Genomic DNA, 19,181 nt, shown 5'->3' with positions numbered 1-19,181 from the left:
GATCATGTGCCCAAAAAAAAAAATCATTCAGTGATTATCAAATAATAACTCTAGTTATCATAATATTTTGAATCATAATAACTCTTATTTAACTATAAAGATTTCACTGGCAGTTACTAGATTGCATTAACCAGGCTTTGCAATTTTATTTATGTGCAGAGTAACAAGGCTTTATAAAGGTACTCAATCTTGGTCATGCCCTTGAAGAGAAAAGTAGTGAAAAGGATTTCAACCTTGTTGATCCATGAATTCAGAAGGTGTAGCGTAGTGAAAAATGAACGGTAGTGGTAATAATCCCGTTTTCATGGGGTGCGTGTGCGTGTACGGGTCTTTATGATTTAAACCTGCAAAAGGGTTAGCATACAAAATTTGCAATAATTCCGTTTTCATTTTATTTTGTTGAACATTCCTTTTGCATTTTAGTGAGATGGATTAACGTTTGGGACTATGTTGACACGGTGTGCCACCATTGCTGTTGGTGTTAATGTATACTTCAGCCATGGTTCTTTGTGTTGAAACAGAAGAATCTTCTAGATCTAGCTCTTCGGCTTTGTATTCAAATCTAATATCCTCTCTCTCTCTTAATACAAACACTTATTTAACAAATATTTTGCCCCTAAATTTAAGTCAATTTTCAAATAATGTTATTAGAAATCGGTTGTTTATTATACCTCTATTATAAAAATGCAAAACTTGCAATAAATCAAATATATAATATAGGGGGTAGTAGGTAACAAGAATAACAGCGAGCATTTGACTAACATGGCAAAGGTGGATCTGTCTGGGATATCTCTGAGGCCATTCAAGCTAACAGACGTTGACGATTTCTTCTTATGGGCAGGTGACAACGAGGTAACCAAAAACATCCGATGGAAAACATGTTTATCAAGAGAAGAAGCTCTAACATTCATCAAAGATGTCTGCATACCTCACCCATGGCGCCGATCTATCTGTCTCGACGATCGTTCCATCGGTTTCGTTTCTGTATATCGTTGGTCGGGTGATGATAGGTGCAAAGCTGACATAGGTTATGCTGTTGCTGCTAACTACTGGGGACATGGGATAGCCACAAAAGCAATCAAGATTGCTCTGTCACATGTGTTTAATGATTTTTCTGATTTGTTAAGGTTGCAGGCTTTTGCTGATGTGGATAATAAGGCTTCTCATAGAGTTTTGGAAAAGGCTGGGTTTGTTAGAGAGGGTGTTCTTAGAAAGTATACTTTTATCAAAGGTAGTATTAAGGATTTAGCAGTGTTTAGTTTCTTGTCAACAGATGAAATTCCTCACGTTGACTAGTTGGCCTATGGTGAATATGTTGTAGTTTGGTTCAGAATAATGTAAGATATGTTTATGTTCTTGTGTATCATAATGCTACCTATTATTGGTAGATATTGAATGAATGAATGATATGCTTAATATGGCTTATTGTATTAAAAAGGAAATTGTTTAAACTACTATTACAATATATATTGAAATCAAGTGTATATATCCAATATAATTAGATCTTTAACTTATAGTATCTTTTTACTTGTGATGTCACTAGCTGAAAGTTGGACTTGCCTGTTATTTTTTAGGCCCCATATCAAGAGTCGTCTATAGGTTGGACAAACATGTCTCTTACTCTGGTTAATAGATAAATATGTCTATAATGTGAACGGTTAAAGCTGTGTATTCTAGGCTGTATTTGTTATGTGCGCCAGAGTTAATTCAGAATTTTACTCCATCTCATCTTTTTTTTAAAGATTTGGAAGGATCCAATTTTTTAAAATATTTGTTTCAGAGATTTCTTCTTGATCGGCCTCCAACAAGAATTCAACTTTGCAGAAGAGGAATAATTAGTGGTTCTCATGACACAATGAGTCCTCTTTGCTTTGATGATGAAGAATCAGTTGGCCACCTTTTCCTTTATTGTAGAGTTTCGTCTCAAATTTAGCAGGGTTTGTTTTTTTGTTGGGAATTCTGGTGTTCACTTTATTGCAGACAAATTTTGAGAGCTTTGTTCTTTTTTATTCTCTCTTGCTAGGAAATATCAAGAAATAGTATCAGAGAATTTTGTGGTTTGCAGTGATTTGGAGTATTTGGCTGACTAGGAATGCAATTCTATTCGAAGGTGATCAATTGGACATTAATACTGTGATTTCTCGGGTTAAATCTTTATCGTGGAATCGATTTGGAATTAGTTGTAGCAGTAACATTGAGACCTCGGTTGAGGATTGGAATGTTAATCATATTAAAAACAACCCACCTAGGCGTACTTTAGGAGATTTTGGACGACTATTATCTTAAGAAAAAGTAGCTTACAAGTTCCAACTGACGAGCTCATGTTTGAAATAAAAATTATGGAAGATTTTGGACCATAGTACGAGCTCATGTTTGAAATAAAAATTATGGAAGATTTTGGACGACTACTATCGTAAGAAAAGGTAGCTTACAAGTTCCAACAGACGAACTCATATTTGAAATAAAAAATATGGGAGATTTTGGACAACTACTATCTTAAGAAAAAGTAGCTTACAAGTTTCAACTAGCAAACTCATCTTTGTTTGAAATGAAAAATTATGTGTGTAGATTTTAGAGATCCTCAATTTAACAAAAGCGCTTCTATACATTATAATGAGCACTTGATAAGGTTCAAAGAGACATGTACTTTTTGGAACCCAATAGGTATAATAAAAATTTAAGGATTTGTTTATCAAGCCAACGCTCATGGACATAAGCATCAAAAATTCAGATTTGCACATCATACGCAATCTCAACAACATATCAGAGCACGAATTTCATATCAATTGCAACAACAAAATAGTTTTCACATAAACCTCAATCAAATACACAAGTCTCGACAATGGAGAAAAACCTAGAGAAGGGTGAGGATCCCTCTCTATCCTTCATGCATTTGACACTAATATTAGAGCAATTCTCTTTCCACCCCTTACCTAAAAAATTTCAGCAATCTCCAAGCTCTAGCTATAACTTCATCCTTCCCACAAACCTTTGATTTTCTTCTTCTCACACATGCCTCTTTCTCCCAATTCTCAAATCCACCTACAAACTATTTGGCTCCCTCCCTATTTGGTCTCAATTATCATGTGAATAGACCATTAGCATAAGATGCTGCTCAGGCGTGCTAGATGACATGCAGAGAACAGAGACGCACATTGCCGTAACAAATAATTTAAGCATTTACAGTAACAAAAATGTAGGAAGATAATTATCTATAAGTGAGATCAATTTTCCTCAATTTCTATTCGAAAATCGTAAACAAATGAGTTGAAACTGAAATATGTTAATTTTCAGAATAATACTACACTGGATCAGTGAAATAAGAAAATGAGAGACTGTAAATACTACACTGAAATATGTCAATTTCTCTGCTCAAAATTTGGGTGGCTGTAAATGGGTCTTTCGAATCAAACGGAATCTGGATGGATCGATTGATCGTTACAAGGCTCAGTTAGTTGCCAAAGGGTTTCACCAACGCCCTGGTTGTGACTATACGGAAACATTCAGTCCCATTGTTAAATCGGCGACCATTCGAATTGTTCTAACACTTGCAGTTCATCAAGGGTGGTCCATCTATCAACTTGATGTCAATAATGCATTTCTTCAAGGGACGCTCAAGGAGGAAGTATTTATGGTTCAGCCACCTGGCTTTGTCAACAAAAACTTCCCTAATCATGTTTGCCGCCACAAAAAGGCACTTTATGGGTTGAAGCAGGCACCTCGCGCCTGGTATACGAAATTTCGAGTATTTCTACTCTCCATTGGCTTCGTTAATTCAACTACAGATGCATCTTTATTCATCCACCAAAAACCGGGTGTTACTCTGTACTTATTAGTATATGTTGATGATATAATTGTCACTGGGAGTTCTTCTATAGAATTATCAAGCCTCATTGCCACATTTGCCGTCTGTTTCTCGTTGAAATATCTTGGATGCCTCAACTATTTCTTGGGTGTCGAAGTAATTCCTTCCGCTACAGGTATGTTTCTTTCACAAAGGAAATATATCACTGATCTGCTACATAAATCAGGCATGGCAGATGCGAAACCAGCATCCACTCCGTTATCTGCAACTGTTCAATTACTCAAGGATTCTGGTGATCTCCTGCCTTCCCCAACTGAGTACCAAACGCTAGTTGGAAGTCTTCAATACTTGAGTCTTACACGCCCAAACATCGCCTTCAGCACCAACAAACTTGCACAGTTCATGCAGAACCCAAGAACGGTGCATAAGTCTGCACTCAAAAGAGTGTTCCGTTATCTAACAGGCTCGTGTGACAAAGGAATTGTAATATCGGCAACTGCTCCGCTGAATTTTTATGCATACTCAAAAGAGCATGGATTTCATATCAATTACAACAACAAAATAGTTTTCACATAAACCTCAGTCAAACACACAAGTCTCAACAATGGAGAAAACCTAGAGGAGGGTGAGGATCTCTCTCTACCCTTCATGCATTTGACACTAATATTAGGCAAAGACCTGTACTTAGAAGTCAACCAAACCACATTATGATTTTGACTTTTACTCCGAAATTGTCAAAATTTTACTAGAACTAAATGAATGTGCATGTGTTTCTAACAAAACCTCTCAACAATGTAGGCAAAGACCTGTAATTAGAAGTCAACCAAAACACATTCTGATTTTGACTTTTACTCCAAAATGAAATGATGCTTGTTAGTGATGCAGAGGGAATGTGAACAGATAATTAAAAGCAAGCAGTCACTCTTGGACCATTTACAATTTACATTCAATTTTTAGACACAAATGAAAGTGACGACTTTACAAACATTCAAATGAAATTGAATACTCTTGACTCTTCACCCATCTGAACCTTTGAAGTTTGAAATATGCAATAAAATAAATTGTACCCTGAGTCTATGAAATACTCTTGGTTCCTTAATCCACGTATAAATGAATGAATGACATTAAGATCAAATAAAATGCTTGAAATATGAATAAATATTTATAGTGTTTAACATTATCTGAAATATTTTTATTCCTTAATAAAAATATTTCACATAATTCACAATCTAAGTTCAACAAATTAATTATCAAACTATTTTTATGTTGTTTCGACTCATTGCTCGCTCCAGTTTAAACTAATTAATTGTATTTTGAAAATTTTAAAAAATAAATTATTCCAAACTAAAAAAAACACATCCGAAATACTTACCAACTTGACAAGTCCATTGCCTAGTCTTTCTTTGTTTCTAAACATGTGGAATTCAAGATCTCCCACATGTGTTTAGAATCACATATCTTGGCCTTAAACAACATTCCTTGATTATCTCCCCTTTAATTGCCGAATTCATCCCTTCATTCAAAGAAACTTTCCATCAAAACCCATCAATACATATCTCATGTTGTATTTAATCATTCCGATAAATTATGGATTCTATTAATTTTATACTAAACAAACCTAAATCTCACCAACACTTCACTAGTAAAAATACTAATTAAACTCTACCTCTACCTCTTTTTTCTCCCACACAATGAACTCTATCACATTAACCCTAATTTTCCTCATATTATCTTCACTAATCCCACATTTTCATCTCACACTATCATCATCATTATCATTCTTATTACCCTTTAGCAATCAAGGAAAATGGCAGCTATTACAACCAACCATTGGAATCTCAGCCATGCACATGCAACTTACACGCAATGACAAAATCATCATTTTCGACCGAACCGATTTCGGCCCTTCAAATCTACCTCTCCCCAATGGCAGTTGTCGAATGGATCCATTCGATACCGCCCTTACAACCGATTGTACTGCTCACTCGGTTATTTACGACATTATATCAAACACCTTCCGACCATTAACGGTACAAACAGATACATGGTGCTCCTCAGGTTCTGTCCTCCCAAACGGTACATTAGTCCAAACCGGTGGTTTCAACGACGGTGAACGCCGCATTCGAATGTTTACACCGTGTTTCGATAATACTTGCGATTGGATCGAGTTCCCGAGCTACTTATCTGAAAGAAGATGGTATGCAACAAATCAAATACTACCTGATAGCCGCATTATCATAATCGGAGGTAGAAGACAATTCAACTACGAATTCGTTCCTAAAGAAACAACAGTTTCTTCTTCGTCGTCTTCAATTCATCTACCTTTTCTTCAAGAAACCAACGATCCAAGCGAAAACAACCTATATCCTTTCGTTCATCTTCTACCAGACGGAAACCTTTTCGTATTCGCGAACACACGATCAATACTACTTGATTACAAAAACAACGTGATCGTTAAAGAGTTTCCCGAGATTCCAGGTGGTGATCCTCACAACTATCCAAGTTCAGGTTCATCGGTTCTTCTTCCGCTAGACGAAAACCTAGCCTCCGTCGAAGCCACAGTCATGATTTGTGGAGGAGCGCCTCGTGGATCATTCGAAGCTGCTTCGAAGCAAAACACGTTCATGAAAGCACTTACAACATGTGGATTTCTCAAAGTAACAGACTCAAACCCTAGTTGGGTTATGGAGGAAATGCCAATGGAAAGAGTGATGGGAGATATGTTAATTCTACCGAACGGCAATGTTATTATAATCAACGGTGCTGGTTCCGGGACTGCTGGTTGGGAAAACGGTCGTCAACCGGTTTTAACACCGGTGATATTCCGTTCATCGGAGACAGAATTATCGAAACGGTATAGTGTGATGTCACCGGCTTATAGACCTAGGCTTTATCATTCTTCTGCAGTGGTGTTAAAAGATGGAAGAGTTTTAGTTGGTGGTAGTAATCCACATGTATACTACAATTTCACTGGAGTTGAATTTCCAACTGATTTAAGCCTAGAAGCATTTTCTCCACCGTATATGTCGCCGGAGTTTTTTCCGATCCGGCCAACGATTCGACATATCACCAACACTATATTAGGGTACAGGGTTTTTTATTATGTTACATTTACAGTAGGTAATTTTGGTTCGGCGAGCGATGTTTCTGTTAGGTTATTGGCGCCGTCGTTTACGACACATTCTTATGGAATGAATCAGAGGATGGTGGTTTTGAAGTTGATTGGAGTAACAATGGTGAATTTGGAGACTTATTATGCTACTGTTTTGGGACCATCTACTCAAGAAATTGCACCCCCTGGTTATTATCTTTTGTTTTTGGTGCATAAGGGTGTGCCTAGTTTTGGTGAGTGGGTGCAACTCATGTAATGTAGTTGAAGATTGGTTTATTTAGATGGTTGTTTGTTAGGTAAGTATGAGTTAGGAGAAATTTGTTAGGTTAGATGGATGCTAACTATCATGAAGAATGGTTTGTTTTGTTTCTTTCTTTTGTTAATTTTGTAGGTAGGTCATCATTATTTGTGTTAGAATTTGAATTCTATTGAAGTTTATTAATTATTTGAGTTTAATTAGTTGATTAGATGCATTATAATTGTGTAAAATATATGAATTAAATCCAAATAAAACTCCAAGAGCTAATACTTTATTTGTTCCTAACCATTTGAGTCGAAAAAGGTTAACATAGATTATTTTTAAAAGAGAAGTTTGAACCCTTAAACATGATGTGAAATCTTGAAATCATTAAATTTTCGGTGATCTTGATTCTCAGATGACCACTTGGCGCTGATGTGGCATATGATCATCACCATATTAATAAAAAAAATTCAAAAAGCTTGCTTTAGAGACCTGGATTCAAACCAGGTACATATTGGTTACTAGACAAATTACTCTACCCTAAGACATTTTTTCTTTTGTTACTAAATTTACAAATTAGATGTATATTTATTCTCTCTCTTTCATGGATTTCTTCAAACTTCTTCAACCTGGGTTTCTTCAATCTCTGGGTTTCTTTTACAACCACCATAAAAAAAAACAGACTCACTATACAAGGATTCATATTGTTATCCTAAAAAAAATCCTACATTCATCCTTTCATCTCATCTTTAACTTATCAAAATCCAAACAACCTCTGCACAAACTAGTTTAGAAAATTTTAGATTCGACGATTTCAGATTCAAAAATTGTTTTATCAAAATCAACCTTTTAATCCTATTGTCGTGCCAAAATCAACCTTGTAAGTCACCATGAATCCGCCGGCTTCGCCCTTTTTCTGTCACCTTTGCGTCGCCGTCATTCACCATGGTTTCTTCTGGATTTCAAATTCAATATTCTAGGGTTTATATATTAAAAGAGCAAAAATAAATCTGGTGTGTTTGGGTGGATAATGCTGCCATTTTTTTTTGAAAAAGAACTTGGATTTTCTGCATTATGTTTCATGGGTTTCTGGAAAATGAATGCTTAAGCAAGTGAGGGGAGGATCTAAATCCGAATTAAAGTTCTCACAATAAGTTGCAATAGAAAGAGAATGGTGAAACCAAAAGAGGTAGAAGGAGCAGTAGTACATGAATCAACAATAGAACTCCTCAACCGTACTTTATACAACCTTGAGGAACTCGAAACCCAATTGCCCCAATTCCTCTCCCACTCAGACCCTGATTACCTCTCCCAACTCCCACTCCTCCGACGTGCTCACTTTCTCATCTCCCTCGCTAAACTCACTTCAACTCTCTTCTCATGTTCGTAGCTACAACTTTATTACCATTATCATCATCATCATCATCATCTATTTATTTATTGTTGCTTCACTTCAATTTGATCTTGATTTTTCATTACAGTGAAGTTGAAGTGTAGAGGAGTTAACCCAAATGACCATCCTTTCAAATCTGAGCTTGTAAGTATGTTAAAGGGTTTTTTTTGGTATTGTTTTATTTATGGTTCAAAATTTGAGCTTTTGTGATGCATTGCATGTTGCTGAAAATTATTGGTTTTATGTTGCACAGGATAGGATAATGTTGAATATAAAGCTAGCACTGTTAGTTGGAATGATTTTTAGCCATTGGACATATTCAATGATTTTTGGTTATGTAATGTAATTATGTAAAGTAATTAATTGATGTTGAAAGATGGCGATGTCTGTTAATTGATGTTGTAGATGATGTTGAAAGATGGTTGCAGAGTGGATGTTGTTCTGATGAAGATGAATGTTTTTATTGAATGTTTTTTAGAAATAATAAACTTGATAATAAATATGAATGAAATAGTTAACATCAATTGTAAAGTGGTGTGGTGGAAAGTTGAGATAGCTTACAGCTAAGGTAGCTTGGGTTCGATTCTAAACTTAAACAAAAATTTTGGAATGTTTTTTCAGAATTTTAAAGACCTTGAAGATTAATATGTGCCAAGTCACCTGCCACGCGTATGACAAGTGCCACGTCAGATGCCACACAAGCAAACGTTGACGCCGTTAGTAAAAATTAAAAATTGGACGGAAAGGACTAACGTGGACCTTTTTGAATAATTAAAGGACTACTCTGACACTTTTTAAAGATAAGGGACCAGAATGTACCTTGGGGTTAAGTTAAGGGACCAAAAAGGGTATTTTGCCTTATCTTTTTCATTGTTAAGAATATTATTTTTACATAAAAATAATATAAGTGATACATTTATATAGTTCATAGGGTGTCCGCTTTAGAATTGGTCTTATCAAGACCCGATTCATGACATATCAAGCAATGCTTACTACATCGACACATAAATATTTAGGAATATTAGTCTCATTGAACATCATCCTTCTAAGCTCTTCTAGTGATCTATTTTTCCTCTCTACTACCCCATTTTGTTGGAGAGTTCATGAAGTGGCAAAGACTCGTTACAAATATTTTCCAATTCCTCATTTCAGAATTCTCCACCGTGGTCGCTTCTAATGGGCGTAATGTTTATTTCTTTTTCGTTATGGATAACCTTGGCTAGTTTTGGAAAGGAAGAAAAAAATATCTATTCTGTAAGATAGGAATAATGTCCATGTGTAGCGAGAGTAGTCATCTACAATTACAAGGGCATACACTACTAGAAAAACAAGTATTAGCGTCGACCGTTTACTGACGCTACCAACATAAAAATCGACGTTATATTAGGTTTAGCGTTGACTTAGCATCGGTGGTGGGGGAAGGCTAAAAGGCTCAAAGGTAACAAGTTAGTGTCGGCCAAAAGAGTCATGTCTAAATTTGTGCAGTGGTGATTTTATATGATATGGATCTGTTATATTATTTATCATACATCAGATTATATGGTTCGATATCTCACCCATTCTGTTTGAATGTTACCCTTATGTTGGTAACGTGCAGGTAATCCAGAGTGAAGGTTGTTTACCTTCATTAGTTTGAGTCATGTGTCGGTCGCTCTGATACGTAACACTCGGGGGGGATGAACGCTTGTTACTTTATTGTTCTCATGGCTTTAGTTGTTGAATTTTAACTCGATATCAATAAGCATTTTGTTGTTTTTGAATTTGTTTTCAGTTGGACAAGACGATATGTCATTTAGTTGAAATTGAGATTCTGCTGCTTAATTAATGAAAGTTGGTTTGTTTTCAAAGATCAAATTATGTTGTTATCGGTTCATCTGAATTTTAAGTGTTATGTATCTATTTTACATGCGATTAAATGTCGTTGTTTTAAGAAGTAAATGTTACATCCTATTTGTATGTTGAATTTTGTAACTCTGATTTTAATAATATTCGCCGGGTAGAAATGGGGTGTTACACCAACCATCTCATACACTCTCAAATATTGCCACTTTCTCCACCCAAAACCAGACAACATCATACACCCATAATTGCAATTGTGTAGTAGATTGCTCACTTTAGAACATAACTGGTTATTAGTCATCCCCACTTACCCATTCTTGGTTCATGTCTCGCTTCTTGTGGGGCATGCTTTCCTATGTCATTTCAACACGCATTTCGTAGTAAATCATCATTTTGGTCCTAAAAATTTAAATTAACAAATTCTTAGATGATTTATGAAATTAATTTCAGCAAACAAAATGCATAATTCTAACAATTTCAAAGCACGACTCTTACAAATAAATAAATGCTTGTATGACTACTTCTTAAATGTATTGTACCTAGCAAGTATGATTACTTGTTTGATCCTGATGATCCAGATGAATTTAAAGTCAGAGAGTTTGATGTTATGTCAAAGAGTTACTAATAAATAAATGCTTGAAACTCCGTTACAGAAGTTATGTCAAAGCCATAAGAAATAAAAAACCTATCAGATACTAACACAAAGAGCCTTGTTTTTTAAGGGCATGACTCAGCACTCACAGCATGTAAGAGTATCCTTGTGTTCTATTGAAAGATTATGTGCATTAGTTTACAACTACTATGAATCACATTACAGATGAAATATTTCAATTATCAATGATTTAATGGAGGGTCTATTCATATTCTTCTCTTTTCCATTATTTTTAAAGCAAACTCTGCATGCCGGTCACTAAAAGCAGTGATTTTTGCATTCAAGTAGCGGATCTTATCGTTAGGAAGTTATGGAAAGAAATTTAAAAGCACAACTAGATCAACCTGACTAACCAACCTGTTGGGCAAACAAAGGTAAAAACCAACGGATAAAAAAAATAGGATAATAAGTATATTAACAAGTCCCACATCGTTTTTTACAAAGACAAAATGAGTCTTTATAAAGCAAACACAGTGAATTAAAAACAGACTCATACAATTAAGCTTATAATGCATCAAATTTGGGCTTAGGCTCAAACTTTAATTTTCATAATTCATAAAAACTAATAAATATTTGATTTTATTTTAATCCAATGGTTAGAAATGTTTAACTAGTGACTCATGATTCTTACTTAAAATAGTTTTATTCTATTTTTGGTAATTAATAATTTTGATTTCATCAAATTATAATTTATTCTTTTTCTCATAAAATCAATAAAATTTCTCCTAATTTTGTAACAATTAAATCAAGCTTCAATTTTATAAAAAACATGATTTTAAATATTTCTTAAAAAATCAAGATTCTTAGTAAACAAACCTTTTCTTATTTTAAAGTATATCAATTATATAGTGAATTTAAGTAAATAAAATATAAATTCATTTACATAAAAAATAGAAAAATTAGCTTAAAGTTAAAAAAAAATTATATAAAAATAAGTTTTGATATTAATAAATATTAAAAATCATAAATTTTAAAGAAATATTAATTTTAATAATAATAATAATAATAATAATAATAATAATAATAATAAATGAATAGAATGTGGTTTTATATTATTATAAAAATTGTGATTTGTTTAAAATTGTTAGTAAGCATGAAAGATAATGTTTGAACCTAAGAAAAAATTGGTATAAAAATTGTGATTTATTTTAAATAAAAAATAATATTATATTCGCTTAATGTAACTAATAAAACTGCTTTATTTTTAAATACAATACAAAATAATTCTCAAAATATGTTTGAAAAATACAAAAAAAACAAAATAATAAATAATTAGAACATAATAATTTAGTTGTGGATCAAATAAAATTTTATTTTAAAAAGTAGTACAACTTTTATTAAATTAAGAATACAAGTTTTTTTAATTAAAAAATTATATTTTTATTAATAAATGATAAAAATAACATATTTTAAGAAATATTAGTAAAAACTACTTGATTTTTATTAATATTTTTTAATAATACGTGAATTTTTATATATCTTAGTAACAAATATTATTTTTCATCAAATAATGTTTACTAACAATTTTAAACACATCACAATTTTTATAAAAATATAAAACTATATTCTATTCACTTATTCTTATTAATGTTATTTTAAAAATTCATGATTTTTAACATTTATTAATATCAAAACTTATTTTTATATAAATTTTTTTAACTTTAAACAAATTTTTCTATTTTTTATGTAAAAAAATTATATTTTATTTACTTAAAATTTTATATACAATTGATATATTTTAAAATAAGAAAAGGCTGCTTTTGAATCTTGATTTTTTTTTATGAAATATTTAGAGTCATGTTTTTTATAAAATTGAAGTGTGATTTAATTGTTACAAAATTAGGAGAGATTTTATTTATTTTATGAGAAAAATAGAATAAAACTATTTTAAGTAATAATCATGAGTCACTAATTAAACATTTCTAACCATTGAATTAAAATAAAATCAAAGGTTATTAATGAGTGTAACTATAAGTGTAACATATTGGTGTAATTTGATCCCTCCTATATATATATATATATATATATATATATATATATATATATATATATATATATATATATATATATATATATATATATATATATATATATATATATATATATATATATATATATATATATATATATATATATATATATATATATATATATAGGGGACGACTCAAGTGAGAACACTTGGTTATTATGAGAAATGAGAACAATGAATCACGACCATTAGATTTGATTTTAATGGACTGGATTGGTTTCTCTTTCCATGAACCTTAATATTTATTTTAAATCAACACCGAAAGAGAAACTAATCCAGTCCATTAAAATCAAATCTAATGGTCGTGATTCATTGTTCTCATTTCTCATAATAACCAAGTGTTCTCACTTGAGTCGTCCCCTATATATATATATATATATATATATATATATATATATATATATATATATATATATATATATATATATATATATATATATATATATATACATATTTTAGTTTAATATTTATAGTAATATAATTATAATAAATATTTTTTATACAACATTTAAAAAATTTCAAGGGTTACCCCATATAATTTAAAATATTACACTGTCTTGCGAGGGGTTACCACAAAGTTTAAAACATTATTTTCTAGGCCACAGACTAGCACGGAAAATAGCATGAGAAGTAAAGTGACGCAGAGTGACGTGATTTTTTTTTTGCCATGGGTTAAACCCCTAGCAAATATGGATTTCTTGACTTGAAAATAATTTCTAAGTGTATCATGGGTGAACTCATGCACGTACTCTAGTTGACTTCAAAACCCTATCTTCATTCACCATTAGTTGATCGAGTGTTCGTCTTAGTTTTGAGGTATGTTTTGTTTTTAATTTTAGTTGTTCTCAAAGTCGATTCTGATGAGTTTATGGTAGCGCTGGAGGTAAGAGGTTTAACTTGCATGCTAAGGGGTCAGTATTTAGCTGCTTGAGTGCTTTTCTTGTCCTTTTTGTATGATTTATTATTCGGTTGACTGTGGTGTTTTCTTTTTGTTGGTTTTTTTATTTGTATCCTTCGTAATACTCTAGGCACTTCTTCTTGTGCTTTGGAATTATTAACATTTCAGTGGTTTTCACCTTTGATATTAATATATTATTTTTTCATTTAAAAAATCGAAAAACAAACTACCAAGTTGATACCACAATAAAAACAATAAATAACATATATAAAAAGTACAAAAAGGAAACACTCGAAAATAAACATATAAAATCAGGCAAAATGTCAAGCAATACAAAGAGAAAAAATTCAAAGCAATAAAACACCACCCCAAAGAAGGAGAAACATGCGAGAGTTCTCTCCTTAGAAAACCACCATTAAAAGAAGAATCGTTCTTCAAGAAAAACACCAACTATAAGGTAGACTTGACAAAACTGGAAACACTTGTGGTAGGATAATTTTGGCTATGAAGAATCTCATCTAACTCCTTAGCAAACCTCTTCATTACTTTAGAGGGCAAACAAATTGGTAACATCATACATTCTTCTCCTTTTGCATTCTTATGTGGAACAATATAAGTTATACCTGGAAAAGGTCCAGCCCCACCTTTAGCAACTCCACCATACACCCCTTCACCCCATCCAAAATTCACTTCTCTAAATTTAGCTCGAGTCAAATCTGAAATAATACAAGAATTTACAGTTGTAAATAAACACCTTTCGTTAATAACCATAAAATCTGCTACAGATTGTATGTATTCCTCTGTAACTTCATCTTTTACTTTTCTTATCAACTCTAATGCATAACCTAGTGAGTTTCCACAAAGCTTCCCTGCTGTGGTGAGGGCCGCAGGAAATGCAAAACAATTACCGTAATACCCGACAAATGAAGAATGTTTAGCACTAAACCTTGAACGCGCATTGGCGATCACCATCATTCTTACTTCTTCTTCAGGCTTTAACTGCAATGCTTTTGTGCGACAGTACCAAAAACATGCAGTGATAAGATCGAATGTGGTACATTGGCTAAGGTGAAATGGAACCAAGAGACGAATTCTAGCTATGTCTGAAGGTTTAAAGAAAAAAGACTGATGGACTATGGTAGTAGTAGTTTCTTCTTCTTTGATGGTATTGTTTGATTGAAGTATTTGTTTGTATTCACGATGGCTACATGTAATGTGTGGTGGATCTCTTGCCATTAGAAGCTCTCTATGCCACACAGGTTGAATCGAAGGTTGATGTGTTCCTCGAGCTATTTCTGCCCAAGCATTCATGAACTGTTTCAAACCAGCTGCATCACCACTTGTATGATTCCAACTAATTACCACTATGAAACCACCGCAACTGAGACGTGTCACCTGTAATTATTTGAACTAAATATCATTTTAGAATATATATATATATATATATATATATATATATGCATGTTGTAATTAATTAGACTTGCTATATGTATAATATTAACATGTTGTAAGTTCAAGTAGTTGCATAATTTAATCAATATATATTTACATAAAGAAAAATGATATTTCAACATAATTTTTTTTTGATTTTATTTGAATGTCAAAACAATCATAATTTAATAATTTAATAATAAGAAAAAAGGACAAAGGGGATCACATCAAAAACTTTTATAGTTTAATAAAGAAACCTTTATAAGTAAAACATACTAGGTTTCTTTTTGGACTATATATACACATAAATATTCTTTTTGTTATATCTCATTTTTTATTAGTAAAATTTAAAGGATGAGAGAATTAAGATAATTGAACCTGTATGAGTCGAATAGGACGGTCAATAATTAGTTCAGAGCCGGTAACATCATATAGAAGCTCTTGGAAGCAAGGGAATGGTGGTTGGAGAGAGTCACCAAATTGATCAAGTGTTACATCAGCTTCAGCTCCAACGAACATGACACCTTCACCAGTACAATCAACCATCAACTTGCGTCCAACCCCCTCTTTAATCCTTCCCGCAAGTGGATAGTAATAAACAAGTGTTTTTGAGAGTGCATTTCTAAGAACTTCAACCGGATCTCTTCCTGCCATTGATGGTTCGTAGCGATAGATAAATATGAGAGGAATATTAAAACGTAAGCCTTGTTGATCATCTATGTCAGATAGTAGTTTAACTTCACGAGGAGTGGGTGCAGCCGGAAGCACCAACTCTGGTTGAAACCTCCTCACTGTGAATAATAATGGTGATGAAGCCATGCTATCAGGAATGATGATAAAGAAAACAACAGAACTGATAATAAGTGTTGTGTTTGGTTAGGGTGAGTTATAAATTGATTGGTTGGGAAAAGTTGAAATTTATAAGGACCGTGTTACACCTTTTGTCGTACTAGTAAAGACTAGTTGTTTTCAAGCAATGTCACGTTTTTTTTCTTCTTTTATATATAAATACCGAAACATTAAGAACTCATCATGCAAGGACATTACTATTCATTACCCATGCGTTATCACTATCTCCCTCATTCATTACACATGTTATATATAGTATTTAGGACAAAAGTTAATTACGTGCATATGTTACATATGTATCATGTTCACGTTGTTTGCCACTCAAATCATGACACATGTATGAAGCAATTGAAAAATTCATCGAAACAATGAAGTCGTCATCGAATATTTATTTATTCCACGAGAAGGGAGAGAAAAACATCGAAGAAAACCTATAAGGAAAACAAACAAAGGTTTTACCACTACTAAAAATAAAACATTTGATTAAATGATTTTACATCAGGTTTCAAGATATATGATGTGAAAAATATTTGTTAAAGAATTTTACATCAGACATTTATTTTCAATGGTGTAAAAAATTATTTGATTTAGAGAAAAATATAACACAGTGGCAGTTTGGTAAATAAAATGAAAATTTGTTAATAAGGATTTCACATCGGATCTAAATTTGCACCGATGTGAAAATTCATTTATGAAAAAATAAAGCACGGTGGCAGTTTGGTAAATAGATGAAACTTTGTTATATCTGGCCTTTACTTCGGGCGTTTTAGTCCACCGATGTGAAATGGTTCCCTTACTAAACGAAAACCCTAAATCCTTGAAAACATAATTTGTTTCTTCTTCTTCTGCCTTGCAGCTGAAACCGCTTCACCCTCACGAACGACGCATCACCCCTCGAACCCCCTCCGCATCAATGCTCCCTCTGTTACCAGAACTCATTCATCCCAAATACCGTTGGATACGAAATCAGCCTGGCGTTGATTACCAAACATCTTCAATTGAAGTTTAGTGGAAACCATAGCACGAATTTTGGAACCGACTTTGAGAATCCATGGACCTTGAGCGACGTTGTTTTGTTCATCGTCTCGTATTCTTCTTCGATTTTGACGAAAGCGTACGAAGTGCATTTGTCGAAAAGGATCCATTTGGCGTTGGGTGTGTTGCCGCCGATATGAAGATAAAGCTTAACGGTGTTTGAAGGAAGAAGCGTTGGTGTGTGAGGTTGTGAAGGTGATGAAGAAAAAGGGTATTTGAGTTTTAAGGCCTTGAGTTTGGTGTATACTTCTTCGGTTGGGTGGAATGCGAACGGGGCTGAGAGTGAGATTGTGCGTCCTGGTATTTGTCTTCTACTGAATCTCGTTGTTCATCGTAATCAGAGTCAGAATCGATGAATTCAAGACTTTCACGGCTCTGAGATGTACGCATCAGATTCAAATCAAATGAAATCGAGATGGGATTGATATTTTTGATGTGAGTGTTGGGGTGTGCATGATTGGTTATTTTAAAAAACCAAATCATAACTATTTTAAAACCATTTAAATTGTTTGGATTTATAACCATAACCACATTTTAATCAAAACTGATTATAATTTTGGTTATGATTATATAACTGTTTTTCTTTTTAAAAATCCAGTTTTGAAAATTTAATTTTCCGAATTTTTTTTTTCAAAAAAAAAAATTGTTTTGAGATTTAAAATATTTGGATTTGGATAATAGCCGGATTATAACCGAATCCAAAATAATTTACCGGTTAATAACCATTTAATTATGAGAAATGCTTAATATGACGAAAAAGCATTTCACGAATTTCTCGCGAATGTACTATATGTCTGCACCACTTGTATTATTTTTAATTAATTAACACCTGTTTTCAAAATGATGTTTGATCTCTCCTATCCATTCTTATAAGACTGAATGCATATCAAAACAAACATTTGAAGAACAAGTGTGACTTTCAAATGCACCAATATTTAAAATGCTCATTAGAGATGTGTTAAAGTAATCTAGCTTTTAGTACTTCATAGCCTAGCAAACAGAGTGAGGTGGAATTAAAAAGTATCTAATCATAGTTATTCTTTCTATTCTATCTAAATCTAATCATAGTTATATTAAAAAGTATCTAACAAAAAACTTATGTAATTCACAAAAATATAATATAAAAGTGTATTCGTGAAATTTCGGGAGAAATCATTTCGGGACATATAGCATAGCTCTTTAATTATATCTGGATTATATGAATGAATAACCAAATCAATAATAATTAAACCGATTTATAACCATTCAATTATATCCGGATATTTAAAAGTAGTTTAGATTTGGTTATGGATTTGACCATCATAACCGGATATTTTGTACACCCTATATGAGTGATGTTTATTTTTGGGATTTAAATTTAGTTAACAGTTAACATAGTGTTAGAGCTAATAGTTATTGTTTAATTTTGGTGCTAAAATTGAACATGGTATGTGCAGGTTTTGGATGCGCCTTCACTTCAAGATGACTTTTATTTAATCTTGTGGATTGGTCCTCACAAAATACTTTAGCAGTGGGGCTTGGCACTTGTGTTTATCTATGGAGTATGGAGTGCTTCAAATAGCAAAGTGAGTATGAAACTGTAAATTGCCAACGATATCACCTCTTATAAACATGTAAAATCATAGTTAACATATATATTTTTGTGGCTTTCAGGTGACTAAGCTTTGTCACCAAACTAAGCTCTTATATGTGTATAAACTTGCAGGTCTGTAACCTTCCTTGGAGTAAAAATGTAAATGAGCTAATAAGTACTCATGGTTACTCACAAAATCATCACAATGGTTCTTGAATTGAATATTATTTTTTCCTATGAATATGTCTGATCCCAAATTTCTCATGAATTAGTTATTACTAACTTTTCCTTACATATTGTTTCTTGAAAATTCTAAATAGTTAA

The 19,181-nt window shown here is 32.7% G+C and overlaps 3 protein-coding genes across 3 annotated transcripts; 2 read left to right on the top strand and 1 right to left on the bottom strand.

Annotated features, from left to right (window-relative positions):
* Positions 1–743: 743 nt before the first annotated feature.
* Positions 744–1,466, top strand: LOC131626091 (uncharacterized). Its single transcript, XM_058896914.1, has one exon. The coding sequence runs from the start codon at positions 763–765 to the stop codon at positions 1,294–1,296; it is 534 nt and encodes a 177-aa protein (XP_058752897.1). The 5' UTR covers positions 744–762; the 3' UTR covers positions 1,297–1,466.
* A 3,971-nt stretch (positions 1,467–5,437) lies between these two features.
* On the top strand, positions 5,438–7,309 carry LOC131626090 (aldehyde oxidase GLOX-like). The gene has a single exon (XM_058896913.1). It carries the CDS (start codon positions 5,497–5,499, stop codon positions 7,171–7,173), a length of 1,677 nt encoding a protein of 558 aa, XP_058752896.1. The 5' UTR covers positions 5,438–5,496; the 3' UTR covers positions 7,174–7,309.
* A 6,906-nt stretch (positions 7,310–14,215) lies between these two features.
* LOC131626089 (benzyl alcohol O-benzoyltransferase-like) lies at positions 14,216–16,332 on the bottom strand. The gene is made up of 2 exons (XM_058896912.1): positions 15,779–16,332; positions 14,216–15,364 (listed from the first exon to the last, which is right to left on the bottom strand). The coding sequence occupies exons 1-2, from the start codon at positions 16,217–16,219 to the stop codon at positions 14,420–14,422; spliced, it is 1,386 nt and encodes a 461-aa protein (XP_058752895.1). The 5' UTR covers positions 16,220–16,332; the 3' UTR covers positions 14,216–14,419.
* Positions 16,333–19,181: the final 2,849 nt, after the last annotated feature.

The sequence above is a fragment of the Vicia villosa genome, unplaced genomic scaffold, assembly GCF_029867415.1.
Source record: "Vicia villosa cultivar HV-30 ecotype Madison, WI unplaced genomic scaffold, Vvil1.0 ctg.000262F_1_1_1, whole genome shotgun sequence".
In the NCBI taxonomy this organism is placed as follows: Eukaryota; Viridiplantae; Streptophyta; class Magnoliopsida; order Fabales; family Fabaceae; genus Vicia; species Vicia villosa.
The sequence above is the reverse complement of the archived record's forward strand: the minus strand, read 5'-3'. Positions and strand labels throughout refer to the sequence as shown.

Excerpts from the sequence above, each read along its gene's own strand:
- LOC131626089 (XM_058896912.1), bottom strand. The coding sequence starts at position 16,219 with ATGGCTTCATCACCATTATTATTCACAGTGAGGAGGTTTCAACCAGAG. Across the intron at positions 15,365-15,778 it reads GTCCTATTCGACTCATACAG|GTGACACGTCTCAGTTGCGG; the intron begins GTTCAATTATCT and ends AAATAATTACAG.
- LOC131626091 (XM_058896914.1), top strand. The coding sequence starts at position 763 with ATGGCAAAGGTGGATCTGTCTGGGATATCTCTGAGGCCATTCAAGCTA.
- LOC131626090 (XM_058896913.1), top strand. The coding sequence starts at position 5,497 with ATGAACTCTATCACATTAACCCTAATTTTCCTCATATTATCTTCACTA.